This window comes from Poeciliopsis prolifica, unplaced genomic scaffold (genome assembly GCF_027474105.1).
Source record: "Poeciliopsis prolifica strain line A6 unplaced genomic scaffold, Auburn_PproV2 SCAFFOLD143, whole genome shotgun sequence".
NCBI classification, from domain to species: domain Eukaryota; kingdom Metazoa; phylum Chordata; class Actinopteri; order Cyprinodontiformes; family Poeciliidae; genus Poeciliopsis; species Poeciliopsis prolifica.
Window position 1 is genome coordinate 519,075 of NW_026562518.1, and position 17,034 is coordinate 536,108.

A 17,034-nucleotide genomic window follows, 5' to 3' on the forward strand; every position below is an offset into this window, starting at 1 on the left:
ACGAGGGATGACAGTTTCAGAAGTTTCATTAAAAGTGACCAATTTCGCTATTACATACATTGCGTCTAATGGTCAGTCATGACTAAGTAGGTCATTTCCAGGCTCAGACATTTTAAGATTTAGCTCGAAGCTAATGAGGAAAAGTCTCATCAGCCTCGAGCTAATGATCCTAAAACGCTTTGCTAAAAGTTGGATTGAAACTCCGCGCCTGGAGCGGCAAAACTAATTTGGTGAGTGTGAAGGACGCCTGTTTTTGCACTGCAGAAGGGGAAGAAATCTCCTAATACATTCCAATGTTTGAAAATCTTTTTGTACAACTGAGCAGTTTCTCCTGAGCCTGGATGTCTGAAGCATGAAGTATCTTTCGAAAACTAGCAATGGGCCAAGGGGTATAGTCAAAGGCTTTGATTATTTTCATATTTGCTCTTCATTTCTGGTCAAGGTTGTAGTAAAAAAAGAAAGGAATATTGAAAAGCATAAAAGATAATAGGTGAGAGCTTAGAATGCTTAGGATGATTTTATGTTTAGAAACCGAAAGGTTAATTTATGTAATGTGGAAGAGAAAGAAAACATTTTCTTCAATAGTAGTTTGGAGACATAACAAACCTACACCCTTTGAAGGGACTTAAGAGCTCACATAGTTGAGCCAAGTCATCCTTTAAATCACCACTTTGATAACTTTGTGACAAAGCTGATTTGAAACACTGAAGGTCAGGCAGCATTCAAACCACCCATTCCTGCTCCTGTTCTGACCAGCATTTCCTTTATTGTTATCATTTGACCTCTTTTCATACAAGTTGTCTCTGTGAGACCCGAGAGCACATTTACAACAGAGACTATTTGATAAAACAGACAAAATCACAAACACAGCAACATAACAAGCAATTTAGAAATGTGTGTTATGTTGACGACCAGGTCCATTTCACTGCTGTCGTTTCTCCAACCTACTTCAGAACAAACACTTTTCATAACGTAAGGGACCACACACAATGATACAAACTGTTAGGTATCAGAAGGATGTTTGGTCCTACAGTGTGTGTGTGTGGGTGTGTGTGTGTGTGTGTGTGGGTGTGTGTGTGTGTGTGTGGGTGTGTGTGTGTGTATGTGTTGAGCAACACACCACACAACAGATTTCACTCACCAGCATTCAGACTCCGACGGAAAATCCTATGAGATCAAATGTGAATTCAGAGTAAACAAACATGGCCGACAGGGAAGAAGCAATGGAGATAGTTTGTGGAGTAACAGAGAAAAGACGTCTCAGATGCCCACCAAGCCTTCTGGAGCTCCATGGAAATGGTTTTGTCTGAATTTTGAATTCACCGCTGTCTTTCTCTCACCTCGCTTTCGGATTGGCTGCAGGTCACATTCAACAAGCTGCGTTCTCGTTTGTCCACATGATATCAGAGCCACGTTGTGCTGAGACAATCCAACATGTAGAATATCCTGGACTTTAGATTGGAGCGATTCCAAACACGGCAGGACTGGAAAATTTTTCTGATAAGAAAGTTCTTAAAATTGTCGAAAAGGAAACATTTTGTGAGAACCGGGCATCAGTCGTTATGCAAGTCTCCTTAATGTTAGGATATATTTCAATTAGAGATAGTAAATGAAAAATATTAAATGTTATTTTGCTGTTTTCTCCAGTATTCTTTCCACAAGAGCCTCAATACGTATAAGTAAATTCAGAAATCTGATTAAATGCAGTTGCATTGTAATAAATCAAATTTTTTCTTAAATGAGATTATTTGCAGGATCAATATTTGTGTTTGTGTTTCTATGAATGCTGCTATTTAGCTACCTAAAAAATACGTAATACATTTATTTTGATTATAATCTTTATCGTTATCGCAGTAGTATCACAAAATGTTGCGATAAAATTCTAAGTCCATCTCGCCGACGCCTCCTCTGAATTATGCGGTTGTTCACTTCTCTAAAAACCGCAACTGCTTGCAGGGAACTTTCCTTTCTCGATTTCTTAATGCATTTCAGCTGCGAGGCTTCTGATAGCAGCAGCAGCAGCAGCCCACTCTGAACGCGGCCGCCTCATTTGCTTCACACAGAGACCATTCTTAGACACTAATCTGCTTTGATGTGCAGGTAAATGTGGACAAAGCGCCAAACTGTGAGAGGAGGCGAGTCAGACAGGAACAGAATCAGACGTTTTCCAAGCAGACATCCTTCAAATCAAAATGGATTTTCTCAAGTGCAGCTCATGTGCAAAGATGAGAAGTGTGTCAATTATTGAAGTTTGTAACAAACAGACTAAACTCTGAAGTGCAGATGTGAATTTAATGACAAGTTGTTAAAGTTCGGGTTGGTTCGGTTTCTGTCTTTCAGCTTTGTAGATCAGACTGAGTGAAACTGGACGAACGTTTCTGTCAGTGCAGCTGAGAAACAAATGTTTACACACTGATGACGTGGCTCATAATGAAGTGAACCAAGTTAACTTTTATTTTTGTGCCTCCTGATTGAAAAAAATGGCCTCAAAGTAAACATTTTTTGAGACGCATGTGTGGGTTTGATTTTTCTTACATGAATCTTGTTTGTTAATGTTTCAAAATGAGTTCGTTTCCCACACTAAACTTCTGACTTTAGAGACCAATAAGGCATAACATTATGACCACCTGTTAAAGCGTTCATCCCTTTGGAGGTTTTACCCTTTTAAGAGCTTTTACAAATCAATCGTGATCAACAAAATTTGGCTTTTTTGAAAAAACAAAAAACATCTATTTTTCACATATTGCCTTACAAGTTCTTTATTGAATGGTCAACTACATGTTTCAAGATGGCCGCTCTTTGTGTAAAAAAGGGAAATACATCTCCGGCTCATCCTAGTGCATAGGTGTTGTTTTTTTTGTTTCAAAATTTGCATGTTTACACATAAATTCATGTCATCCAGACAAATTGAAAAGATACCTAATTGATGCCACTACTTTGTTTTCCAGGGAAAACTAATCAAATAAAATTAGCTCTGTTGGACAAAAATGAGAAAATCCTGTTTTCAACTTTATTTTTTTATTCAAAAATGAATTGCATGGGTGGCTTTCTTTTGATATTTTTATTTTTTTCTCAGATTTAGCAAAAGTCATAAAGAACACATGTAAGAATATATATATATATATATATATATATATATATATATATATATATATATATATATATATATATATATGTATATATATATATATATATATATATAATATATATATATATATATATATATATATATATAGTATGTACTCTATGAGTAAAAATTCAAACATTTCCCTTTAATCCAGAACTGCTAGAAGGTAACAAAGTTTTGCTCTTTAAATTTCCACTGAAACATCTCTGCATTTCCTTTGCCTTCACTTTCTGCCCTCCTTCCTGCTGTTACTTAGAGATTCATTACCGTTCCACTTGAACAAGTTGCTTTGCATAACGACATTGATTAGACTCATTGAGGTAAATGTAGAAGTGGCGTCTGCAGAAGAGAGGAGTCAGTTTGACAGAGTCTGGCGCAGATCGAGATCAGGGAGCCGCCGCCACAGAGGAGCTGGAGACAGGCTGATTGTGCTCCTCCCTGCATGGCTGCTTTAATGACAGTCAGCAAACTCATTCAGCATCACAAACAAAAAGACTCTGAACCTGCTGCATGCTGGAGGTTTATGGCCGCTGAGACAGGGGAGGCTTTAATATGAACCGAACAGAACTTCTGATAAAGATGAAATGCGTATGTTATTGAAAATGTATATTATTTATCCTTTAAAATGTCAACTCTGAAACTTGTTTTTAACACTAGCAATGATGCCACAGCTGGAGATGTGGATCAGATTTTGAGTATCTTTCTAGTAACTTTCTGCTTGCAAGGTTAGAGAATTTTATAGTTTTTGTAAAATTCTGACCCAGTTTGATCTGTTTAGTCTAGGAGTCTCCAACCTTCACAATCCAAAGAGCCATTTCTGTCCTAAAAACAGAAAACTTTAAAGCCACAAATGTTTTCACACCCTGTTTGAAAACAGACCGCTTTGGAAATGTGTTGTGATTTTTAAAGAAACTGCCTTTTATTTCTGTTACTAATGGTTTCAGATATATGAAAACGGTAACAGAACAATTATGGACAATTATGTGGTGGGGACAAAAAAAAAAACCCATAATGACAAGGAAAACATATCTGTAGTGTCATTCATTAAAATAAACAAAACAAAACAGAAAAACATTGTCATGTTTTCGTGTGTTCATTAGACCCAAATGCAGACAGAGGCAGTAAGTTGACAGCGAGATTTCACAAACAAAAATAGGAAAACAAAGACTGACAAAAAACAACTGTAAATGAGGGAGATGGTTAAATACTCAGAGTTTTAATGCTGGAACAATGGACCGGTACTCATTTGAAAGCAAGGCGCAGCTGTGAGGGGAGAGCCTATGGCAGACCGAGTGAGAGAGAAAGAAATGGCACAGAAGAGCAAGAGCACATTTGACAGAAAGTTTTGACTCTAGGATTGGTCATATCCAAATTGGTTTATTTTTGCAAAACTACAATAGAAACACTTATTGCATCAAATGGAATGACATGATCGACGACCGGATGTTGCTGCCACTGCAAACCACAAAGAAGAAGACAACAGGAAGTAGTTGGAAAATGACAGGGCAGAACAAAGTTATTTGCCTGTGGTATTAATATTAAACACATTCCTTATTTAATGGAAACACGGCAATTGCAAAATTGTGTTTTTTTCAACATTAACGGAATGTTGACAGAGTTTTGCGCCTATTTGTAAAAGAAAATGAGAATCATCGGATCTAAGAAACAAGAGAATGTCTCTGCAATTATCTGGATTAATGTTATTAATTTTATGGATCTACTAGATAAATCCAGGACTCATTTGTCATTTACTCCCTTTCATTTAGAGAAAAAAAATATACAGGTAGTGTCGATCTATGCTTGAAAATCCTCCAGTTTTAAACCAGGAATTGCACGTTTTTCACCCCGCCACATCCTTTTTAACCAACACTTCAGCATATTCATGAGCCTTGCTGACCAATCCAGCCTGAGAGATTGTGCATGATTGACAGATGTGATGTGCTTAAGAGCTGCCCAATTAATTCTGACAAACGGCTCGATGTATTCAACATCACGATGTGCAGCAGCATGAAATGAGCTTTAATTACTGCAGGCCATCGCAGGTCTGATATTACTCGTGCTCTGTTGCGCTTCAGCAGACAAACCTCACGTTTGTTTTGTAGATTAGCTCAAAGTGTTCTCAGCAGATCTGTGCAGGACTGAATAGATAATGTGGAACAAATTCAGCCATCTTTGTTTTTAAGACTGTATGGGCTTAGACATATTTGAGTGGCGTTATGAAGTTCATGTTGCTGCAATAATATTTTACCAACCCAACTGGCCTTTACTCACTAATTGCCAACCAGGTGATGTTTATTTGAATCTAAATGCGTATGACTTTTGGGATGAATTTTGGATTTTATTTGAATTTAGACCCATTTTGTCTTTTTAAAGCCTCATAAGATGGCTCTCAGTAAACTGACTGACGTCACAGATGAATATTTTCTTACGTCTTGTATAACTTTTCATTGTTGGAAGAGGCTGTTTTATATATTTACTCAATAAAAGGTGAGTTTCTGCCATAATGTAGTCAAGTAATTGGGTTCTATGGTGTTTGCCTTTTTGTTTCTAGAGTTTATTGCTTAGGAATGTTGATGAAGGGATTTTGGCATCCATGATAGTGAAATGCATTTGCTAGACGCTGAAAGACTTTTACTGCCACCTTATGGTCTTATTGGAGAACTACAACGTCTGAAACCAGCCCCCAGTGATCTCTGACCTGTTCTGGATCAGATTGAATGAAGAATCTGAGCTGTATATTTAATATTTAACAATATTATATATTAGTATTAATAAAAAAAAACCCCACAGTTTTGGTGTTTTTTGCTAACATATTAATACATATTTATTTTGATGAATTAATATTTAATACTAATGTTTTGCATCAAATTAGATTCCAGGAATGTTTTTTTTATGTAAAGTTGAGCTTATAGGCCACTTTGTCTAAAGAAACCCAAATGTATATAAAACCAACTCTCCAGCACGGTTCAGGATTATTTGTAAGTGTTTTGTTTATATTAAATTTTTTATAGTTTATGAAAGATTTTATCTTTTTTATAATGCGATATGCAAAACCAAATAAAAGAGCAAAACCCCTCCAGTGCAGTGATAACTTCAGCCTTTTATTTGTTCCTTCAGTGTAACTCCAGGTCTAAAGTGTCAAATCACAAGCAGACAGGAAGTCACTCAGAGGTGCTGTCTTACATTTTATTGTGATGGGGAGTCATAAAAATGGAGCAAACCTAAAATAAAAACCATACAAAAAGACAGTGGATTTACAAAGGGTTGTATAGACAAACATTATGCAGCCTTCAACGGTACAATGGAAAATACAAAGTTGGCACACAACAAAAGACAGGGCGGCGGGACGATGCAGATTTGGCTTGATAAAATAAAAAAAGGAGGATTAACGACTTCATAACAAGATCCTTCATTAAAACGGCGACGACTCATGCGTTTAAAGTCACAGAATTCAGTAGCTTAATAACGACGGATGCACATGTAACAGTTTCTATTTCTCACTTCATTCCTGTCTTTTTTTTCCTTTATTTTCTCAGCTTAAAACAAAAGTCAAGTTTACAGAGTACACTTTTTATTTTAATCCATTTTTTTTTTTAAACACTATTTTTTTAAAACAAACTTCATCTCCCAGAACCACATTTTGGGATTCTTGTTTGCCTCAAGAGTATTTTTCATACTAAAATATATTATTGTATCAATTCAAACTACAGTAATGTACACTACAATGTGTAATAAATAAGCATAAAAGAAAATATAAAAATAAGACACATAAATATAAAAAAGTTTTCTAAAAACTAAACCGGATTCTTTTTTTTTTTCTGTGAAAAGGGTTCAAATACTGCTGTTACGGACAAAAACACATAAAAAGCAAATAAAACACAAGAAAAAAAGAAAAAAAAGGGACAGAAAACAAAAGCACTATAAAACACTGTTTGGGTAAAAACAACTAAAAACTTTTCAGACCACATTCACTAATGTTTGTTACCTGAAGTGCGGGGCAGCTTGTCACAGTTCTTCTGTTTTTGAGGAAAAACAAGTGCAAAAGAGAGAATCTGCTCTAATTCATTAATATTTCTAATAGTTTCATCTCTCTCTTTTTTTTCATTTAAACCAGATTAAGGAAAAAAACATTCAAGCTAAAACTCAACCTAAACTGAGAACATTTTATAACTTTAAAGGGACAGGACAACGCTGAGTGGTAAAACAACCCATTAGGACCAGATGCAAGAACTTTATCCTTTAGGTTTGAATAAACAAGGATTTAAAAATAATAAAATAATTTCATCAGAAAAAATTTTTCACTAATGAGACTCCTCAGAACTTTCTTGAAAAATCCTCGTCTGGCATTTGACAGTATTTATATACAAAAAATTAAAAACTAAACATTTTTCATTCATACTGTAGCTAAAATGTTGCATCATACTGATATGCACATTTAAAAAAATATATTGTTTAACAATATATGAGCTGGTTAATTAGTCAGGCTATCTGCTCAGGTTAGCCAGCTTACAGTCTGATGCAAATTCAGCTGTAAAGCAGCGTTATTTTGATAAGACGGTAACAGTCATGCTACAGTGGTTTTCTCATGCTATTCTCTGCTAACTGGCAGTGCGCAGCAACAAGTGGGGAGGGGAAACCAAACGTTTTCAGTCAAACCAGTCATACATCTAGTTTCTCCAGCATTTTCACTGGCATTTCTGTAAATGACTTACAATGTCAAGATAAAAACCCTCCAGTGGTTTTGAAACTGTAATATTTGTAATATTTTTAGCATGGGTTGACATGGAGTTTTCTAAATCTTTAAGGAAAAGTTTGCATCAGGTCTGAATGGGTTTAATTGACTGAACAGCCGCTTGGTTACTTTGAGCAAAAAACAGTACATGGTAAGTTTTGCTAATGTAATATTATATTCCATCAAATGATTGTAACGAACTAAAGAGAACAAAACTCATTGTGATAAAATACGCTGCAGTTGCTTAGTCACTGATGCATTCTATGATATTTGAAAAGATCTTGTATTTGTGACAAGTTCACTGTTCTGTGCGCTCTAACAAACATTAACCAATATGGGTGGTGTGTAAATAAAACAGGAACATAATACTGGCTACATGTGAAGAACAAGAAGAAGAAGAAATAACACTGTTCAATGGCACTTTTAACAGCACACAGGTCTTGCATAAGGCTGGAGGCATCGGGTGGAGCAGGAAGCAACCTGATCCTTCACATACACTTCAAATGTAAGCTGATAACACTGACACGGAGAAAATAAAGTGGAACGGAAAAGCAGGAGACGATTGATAGGATTTTGTGTGTGTGCGCGTGCATGTGTGTGTGTTTTGGACCCGAAGAGGAGCCTGGAGGTGGAGCTCTTCCCCGGTCCGTCCACAGAAGCGCCGATGCTGGCTTTGAGGTTGACCTTTTCTTCCCTGATTGGACTAATTTGGTTATGGCAAACAGAAGCCCTTCTCCTCCCTGTCCCGTCCCGTCCCGTCCCCCGTCCCCCCACCCCATCCCCAGGAATACCTAGTTTTCCTTAAGGCTAACAGTCGAAACTGAAAACAAACAGAACGCCAGCTAGCAAAGGCTAACACTAACACAAACAACATCCCGCTAGCTAGCGTACATATACAACACTGAAGGGCATACGATGCATGAGGCATGTATCCGTAGGTAAACTAGGAATACTGTAGTGCAGAGGTTTTTGTTCGTCAAACTCAATTAAATACTGATTTAGGAAAATTCATTGGCAATAAAAAGGTATAGAAATCTTTCTCTATACAGGTTAAAATGTCTTCAAACAAGAACAAGATTAGTAACACTGACTGGCTGAGGAAAAAAAAAAAACCTGGGAAGTCTCAGTAACAAGTCTAACAAGATGATAGATGGTACTACTTCAAATCTGTACTTCTATAAACACTTTAGAACATGAATATTTTACTTTTCACAAATAAAAAGTCACTGTCTTTGTTTTTTCTAAGTTCAGGCACACCTGGGTTTTTGTACACAGTAGTGGACCGTTAAGATTAGGCAACTTTCAGACTTGCTGCTTCTTGATGTGGTTTTTGTCTGAAATGACTGAGGAATCGGGTTCCTTCATTTCGTTTTTGCAGCTTCCTGCGGCTCCTCAGTGCTGTCCGACTCCTCCTTCATGACTTTGTCTGTTTCTGCTTTGCAGTCTGCCTGTTTCTCTGCTGCTGTGCCCGCCGCTTCCTCCTTTTCTTTGCGTTTCCCCTCCGAAGTGCCGTTCTCCGCGTGTTCGTTCCCCAGCTCCACTTCCACCACGTCGCAAAAAAAATCCTGTCCCTCCCCTTGCGCCTGCCCAGCCTCCGTGTCTTCCTCTTCCTCCTCCTCCTCTTCCTCGTTGTCAAAGTTGCCTTCGTAGATCTCGCACTCGCCGTCGTCCACCTGCACCACCCGGATGTCGTCCACACACATGGCCTCGTCGTCCTCTTCCTCGCTCTCCCGCTCGTCTGAGTCCATTTGGGACTGCGGCGTAGTGGTCCGGCTGTCCGACAGCGCGCCGCCGCCGGGACTGCCAGCTCCAACTGACCCTTGCGTGACCCCAGGCCGGAGCCCAGGATGGACCAGTCCTTCTTGCAGTAGGAGTAGCGGTGGTTCATGTGCTGCGAGTATGAGCCCGAATGGGAGAAGCGTTTCCCACATTTGTCGCACTGGTAGGGTTTCTCGCCGGAGTGTAGCCTGGAGTGTTCGATCAGGTGATGCTTGTGTTTGAAAGCTTTATTGCAGATGGTGCATTCATGGGGCCGTTTTCCTGCAGGAGAAACAAGCGTCAGGAGGACACGCTTCCAAAACCTAGAACTATATTGTAATGGAACATTTTGCTCTTTACAACCCTAAAGCTAACATGCCGAAAACTGAGTTTTTAGTGTAGGTGGGTGGTAGGAAATTTAGAATTTTATTACAATGTTTTGTACTATTGTATTAACAATAAAAATGAAGATAAATTAGTCATTATGTTTTTTCTTAGGAAACATTTCCATTTAAAACAGACTTGTTTATTTGCTTAAAGAGGGATTTATGTCACTAAACTGTTCACAGTATTTAATATTTACTGATGCTCTCAGTGGAGAAAATAATGAAATTTCCAATAAAGCTGTCAGTTTTAGTTTTATCTTAACATCATTCATTTTAATGTATCATGGTGACAATAAATCAAAATCCTTATGATGAGAAAGTTTTTACAAAACTGATAAACAATATAAGTTTCATAAGTATAAGTATTAAGTTTCATCTAATTTTTAGTATTTTTTTTCAGTTTTTTTCTACTGTGATGGCTGCAATTTATATCCTGCCACATTTTAACTAAATATCAGTTCATAAACGTTTAAATAATTAGTAAAGTTGCAATTAACAATAATTTTATATACAGAGAATTAATTAGATAAAAACAATTGACACATCATACAGATGTGAATTTCTGTACAATTTGTAAAAAGGTACAAATTTTAATATGTAAATGCATTTCAATGGCTGCAATGCAGTACATTATTCCCTTTGTGAACTCTCAATCATTTGTAGCAAAGTATCTGCAGCAAAAAATACTTCTAACGTCAACATGACAAAAGCTCAGCTCTTTCTGCTCGATTGATCTGGTAATCGATTAATAATTGGAAAGCATAAAGTGATTAATTTTTACAGTATTGTACACAGAAATGTATATGTTGTTATACAGTTGTGGTTTAATTACTGCTCTGAATATGTAGTCCTGAGTCTGTGTGTTCCAGTTAATGATTAATCGATCATCAAATTAGTTGGTAATCATTTCAGGGATCGATTCATCACAATTAATCAGCCCTAATAATTAGTGTCATGAAACTCGTAGTAGCTACAAAACGTGAATATTTTTACATTTTATCATATTCCAATCATAAATGTTATCATATTGTGTTGGGACTTTGTGATCTCAACTGCAAACCTACACAGACACATGAACCGACAGGATCAGAAAAGAGAGCGATAATCAGAGAAGAAGAAAAGACGACTATAGTGAGCCGACCTGTTCAAGGTTTGTGAGAAATAAGAGACTGAAGGACTTGTTTGATTGTTTTAGTTAGTTTTAGTAGTTTGGACAACAATGTGTTAAGTTTCCCAATTATATTTATGAGCATTACCTCGATGTGCAGTTAAAACAAGTTTGTATTGTTGCATGCGTATTGGTCAAGCAATAAAGTTTGTATATGTAGCATGACTAAAAGTGAAAACATGTAAATGGGAGTGAAAAGTACTGCATGTTTATAATGTTAGCTAGGTGCCAGGAGTTGAAGTTGAGTCAGTTTTGAATCGTCAGACTGCATGAAGTGCAGGAGGAATGAATACCTGTGTGTTCATATTTGTGTCTGAGCAGCGAACTGCCCTTCTGGAAGACCTTGGAGCAAAGATCACAGGGATAGACACCATTTTCCACCCGCCTCTTCTTGCTGTCCTGCTCCTCTGCAGAGGAAGCCCCGTCAGTGTTGCTCTCTGACCGTTTCTCCTGCACAACAAAACACATTCCTAAATCTGGGTTCCCATGCTTTTCCATTAAATGACCCCCAAACAGCATTAGCTTCTGGCTGGGAAACCAACAGACGAGGCTAGTCAAAAAAACACAAGAATAGTCACAATATTAAGACTTTATTCACAATATGACAACTCATTTAAGTTTTTTTTATTTGTTCTTGATGACTAATTCTCTGTTGTCAAAAATGTATTTTTTGTTTAAAAAGATTCCAGATGTGTTGCACTGAAATGCAAATTTTCCTGTGGTGTTAATAAAGTATAATCATTCAATCATTAGATTTTATGATTTAAAAAAGTTGTTAGTTTCATTTTTTTTATTAGATTAAATTTTTACATTTTTGTCCCATCTCTTCCCTGTAGTTTTCTGAGGCCCCTCTATTGCCCTCTTCGCAGCCCCCAGGATTCCACAGCCCCCACTTTGTCAAACACATTCCCTAAATAACCAGAGAGGAAACCCAGTGTGGAGCCGAGTCCCACCAAGCTGCAGCAGCACCAACCTTATGGCCGTTGAGGACGACAGTCTTGGCTCCGGCGGCGTTGCCGGTGGCGGCTGCGTAGGTGTAGGTGAGCTGGGGGATGAGGATGGTGCGTTTTGTGGTGGTGTTGATGGCGCCCAGGCAGCCCACCGTCCCCTGACCGGCGATGGCCACTAGTGTGGGCAGCTGGGTGGCGGTGACGATGTTGACGGGGTTGGCGCTCTGAGGCGTGGTGACGAAGAGCGTCTGGCCGTCCTTCCTCAGGCAGGTCAGGTTCAGAGGATGCTCCTGCTGCTTTGGAGGAGGCGTGGCTTTCTTTTCTGACGGTGGGATCTCATGTTTGGGAAGAGAAAGGTCCAGAGGTTCTGCTTGGGAGTCGGCTTCCTCTGGGTCTTCTGGCTCGCTTTTGACAATCACCAGATCCCCGCTGAGAGACAGCGAGTCTGACGGCGAGCTGGCGCGGGACTGAGGTCTGTCACATTCCTCCTGGCTGCCGTTCTCATCGTTATTCAAAGTCTCCTCTGAGCTGGAATTTGTGGTTTTAGTCTCTTCTGGAGGATCTGATGACTCGCTGTGACATTTACTCAAGTTTTTCCCAGAATTCATCTTGATGAACCACTTCTTGACCACTTCCATGGGAATATTGACAGACTTGGAGATCTTCGTCAGCTCCTCTTCACTGGGGTTGGCGTTGGAGGCGAAGTAAGTCTTGAGGAGCGACAGGAGGTCTTCCACTGGCGGCTCCTCCAGCATCACGCCAGCCTCGCTGAGCAGAGCGGCAAACGACGGATCCAATGCAGCTGAGTCCACGGCCTCCCCATTGGCAGCTTTGCGATGCTGCAGTAGATGCAGCGCCTCCAGGTTATCAGGACAGTCGTCACACAGTAAACACGTACTGCTGCTACTGGATTTGGGTACTTTAGCTGGTTCCGACTCCTTCACGGTCTCTTCTGCTGTTGCCTCCGTCTTTGTGTCGTTGATGGGTTCTGCTACTGGATTTTTCTTCAGACTGAGGTCCGTTACCTCAGGTGTTTCAAGCTGATCCGTTTTTGTTGCAGTCGGGGTTGCAGCTGCTGGGGTGGTGATGACGGGAGCAGGGGGAAGGTTGTTTTTGATGACGAGCGGCGTGGGTAGGGCGGCGGCGGCATTGGTACTGGCCGCAGGGCTGATGCTGTAGTTGATGATGATCTTTGTGGTGCCGTCATGATCCACGAAGGCGGGGAGGCTGATGATCTGCTGCTGAGGCTGCTGGACCACGATTCCTTGCTTTCCCTGCGCCACAACGCCGTTGGCTGAGCCCAGCACCTGCCTGAGTACGTTTCCGTCCATCGCCACCTTCAGCACGTTCTGCAGGTCGTTCAGATTGATGCTGACCGGCGACATGAGGCCCACCGTTGGGACGACCATGGCTACGTTCTGAGGGATGGCTGCCGCTGGGGCTGCTGCTGGTGGTGCTGCCCCGCCGTTCACCACTCCATTGCTGCCGGTTGAAGTCGCCGGCGCCGCCATGACCGGCTTGCACTCGTATTCCACAGGTTCGGATTTGATCTGGGTGACGGGCAGCTGCTCCTGGAGCGGTTTGCTTTCAGTCTTTTCTTTGACAGGAAGTTGTGCTGGAGCGATTGCAACAGGCTTTGTCTGAGTGCTTGGAGACGTGGTCTTCACCACCGTTACAGTCACACTGTTCTGAGTTGCTGCTCCCACACACTTCTTGCTACTGATGTGGGAGCTGTAGGAGCCAGAGTGGGAGAATCGCTTCTTGCAGTTTGAGCATTCATATGGCTTCTCACCTAAAAAAACAAAAAAACAAAATAAAACCTCCAGCTGAGAGAATTGGCTTTGAAATACTGTTATTACTTTATAAATCACTGAACTCAACACAGACGTCTTTATTCAACGGAAAATTAGCAAATTACCCTTTTAGAAATTAGCTTAAAAATTTTGACTTAGGGAATCTAAGTGAGCTAAATGTTTTCAAGGCTAGCAAAAACAAAAATTTTATTCTGCTATTATCAGTAATGGTAATGGTAGAATAATAATCATTATAAAAAATAAAGAATTTTCAGCGTGATATTCTAATTCTTTGTAGTTTCATCGTCTTTTATCTAAAAGATATTTCAACATTACAGGTTCAGAATGTACTTTTGATTATAAAGTCACAGTTTGGGACATAAATCAGTTGGAAATTGGTGATGTGAGTGTTTGAGCAGCTGAGTGTCTGGTTTCTCCTTACCGCTGTGAATGCGCAGGTGTTCCTTTAGGTGGTGTTTGTATTTGAAGGCCTTTGAACATTCGGTACACTTGAACTTGCGGGTTCCACCTGTACCTCCTGATCCTGTTGTGGACTGGGAAACATGACGCTGAGACAGAAAACACAAGATTCCTTAAAATCAATTTTTACAAATTAAAAACTGTTAATTTTTTTTCTGCACTCAAAAACAGGTTCCAACCCAAAGTAGTAACTAGTCAGTCAAAAACTGCGTCTGTACCTGCATAATACATGCCTGTAAATGTACTAAATGCATGTTTAATGTCCTTAACAGTGCACATTGTACTGGACAGATCAGATTTTTTATTTCATTGTCCATATGACAATAATGATACAATTGGTATTATTTTCAGAATTAAATTGTAAAAATACCAGGCAAAAAGTAAAGAACAAATTAAAAATGTTACTTTGGGTTGACATTTCACTGAGTGTTAGAGACATGCAGATGAAACAAGAAGAGCACAGATTAAATAAAAAAAAAAACATACATACTTTTTTCCAACTATTTTAAGTTAAATTAAACCAAACTTATCTTGTTTTAAGACAGAACCACCCAATTTATTTTTATTTCCTTAATGTTGACCATAACAGAATAAATTCATTACTGTTGATCCAGAAGAGGCCTGAGTTTGTTTGGAGCTCATTGGACAGACAGCATCTCAGAGTTAGCCCACAGCGCTTTCATTGTGGGACTAATCAAGCAGTGAAAGGATTCAAACACATACACTCACTAATTAAAACCATCAACTCCAGGTGGTGGTTTGGTTTTCAGAGCTGATCTCAGTCTCACTGTGGTGCCCTGTGGCCTTGTTAAGACGTGTGAGTTGACACCTTTTGGGCTGAGAGGTGTTACCTGCTCCTTGTTTCCTCTGTGGTGGCTCATGTGCCTCTCCAGCTGCGAGCGGTAGGTGAAGGTGTAGCTGCACTGCGAGCAGCTGTAGTTGTCCTCGCTGGTCTCGTGGCGGTACTTGATGTGCTCCTTCAGCGAAGCGTTGCGTTTGTAGCCCGAGAACAGTACGGGCAAATGTGCAAATGGGAGAAGCTGTCGGGTGTGCCTGACGAAGAGAAAAGTTCTTTAGATTTGTCATCCTGTATCTGACTCTGTCTCTAAGGAGGAAATGCCAATTTTGTATTTTTTGGTGGTATTTTTTATACTTCTGACATTTAAGTATGAAAACCTTCCTCTCAAAACTGTCAGAATCACATATCTGCACAAATTATAGGTTTTTTTTAGCATACTTTTTAACTTAAATTTGCTCAATCTGAAAATTAATACTTTTATCTGAATTACTGCTATTATTGCATATACTACTATATTTGTGCAAAGCAACTAACAAATGAAGAGTTGGATCTTCTGGAAGACAACATAACTACACAAGTTTGCACCTTATATTAAGGAAACAAGGGCAAAATTACCAGAGTTGAGGTACAGCTATTTACTCAATTAGAAAAATGAAATAAAAATTGATTTAGCATAGATAAATGTTATTTTCTCATCCCACAAACAAAAAGATTCATGAACATACACATTGTTATGAACTCTAACTTTCTGCTGTGACATTCAGAGCCACTTCTTGCACTGAATGGGCAGCTGCAGGTAAATCGCTTTGACCTCCAGTCAACAGCTCTTCAGCGTCGCTCTTGAGTTTAGCACTGTAAATGTCTGAAGAGACTCTTATCCAACACTGTGCTTCACTTTCCACCTTGACCTCAACTAGTTCAGCATCTTGTTTGAATCAGAATATGATGTTTGGTATTTTCATGTGATGAAGCAGAAAGGGTAAACACACACCGTTACCGTTTTCATCAGCGTCTCCCGTCTCAGCCAGACTCTGCTCGTCCTCTGGAGCTTCAGGATAAATGATGGCAGTGTCGCTCTGCTGGAGAATCTCCTCCACTAGAGCGTCCTTCACCTCCTCGTCCTCCTCCTCCTCCGACACACACTCCTCCTTCACTGAAACACACACACACACACAAAGTTCATTTCAGCAGCTGAGGAGTTTACCTACACAGCGTTCAGACATGATCCTCAAATAGAAACAGCTGGATGGAGCTTTTGATCTTCTTTCCATTTCAGTGATTAATTGCAAAACTTCTGCTAACATTTTTCAAATGATGAATAATTTAATTAAATGTTATCACCATATTAAGAGTCATTTTAGACATGTCTATACTGGTAATGAAAGTTTTTGCTGGCATTAACCCAGTCCTAATTCAATGTGGATCTGAACGACCACCACTAGGGAGCGCCAAACTACTTCTAATAACCAAAAACTTGACTTCAGATTAATTAAAAAAGGTATGTCAGGAAAGAGGAAAAAAACAAAACAAATAATTTAACTTAAACCCACATATGTTAACCAATTAAATTTTTGTGGTGATGCCACCTGGTTATGTTGTGTGTTTTGTGGTGTTTACCCTACTGATTGTTCTCTTTGCTTATCTAGTTGGTTATTTTGTCTGTCTGCTAGCCTGTAATGTTTGTTTTGAATGCATTGATTGGTGAACTAAAATATTAATAAAAAACCCGTTAAACTGTTGAGATCCTGACCAATTTTTGGATGTTAATAAAACTTATCAATATCAACTTACAAGGAGAAGAAAGTTTACGATGACATTTAAAATAATCAGGGACTGGTTTC

The 17,034-nt window shown here is 39.2% G+C and overlaps 1 protein-coding gene across 1 annotated transcript; it reads right to left on the bottom strand.

Annotated features, from left to right (window-relative positions):
• Positions 1–8,645: 8,645 nt before the first annotated feature.
• On the bottom strand, positions 8,646–16,300 carry LOC129355728 (zinc finger E-box-binding homeobox 1-like). The gene is given in 7 exon segments (XM_055025322.1): positions 8,646–9,654; positions 9,657–9,899; positions 11,465–11,621; positions 12,145–13,913; positions 14,357–14,483; positions 15,246–15,447; positions 16,185–16,300. Coding segments are annotated over 6 exon segments (2,760 nt in total). The 5' UTR covers positions 15,276–15,447; positions 16,185–16,300; the 3' UTR covers positions 8,646–9,220.
• Between the last annotated feature and the right edge of the window lie 734 nt (positions 16,301–17,034).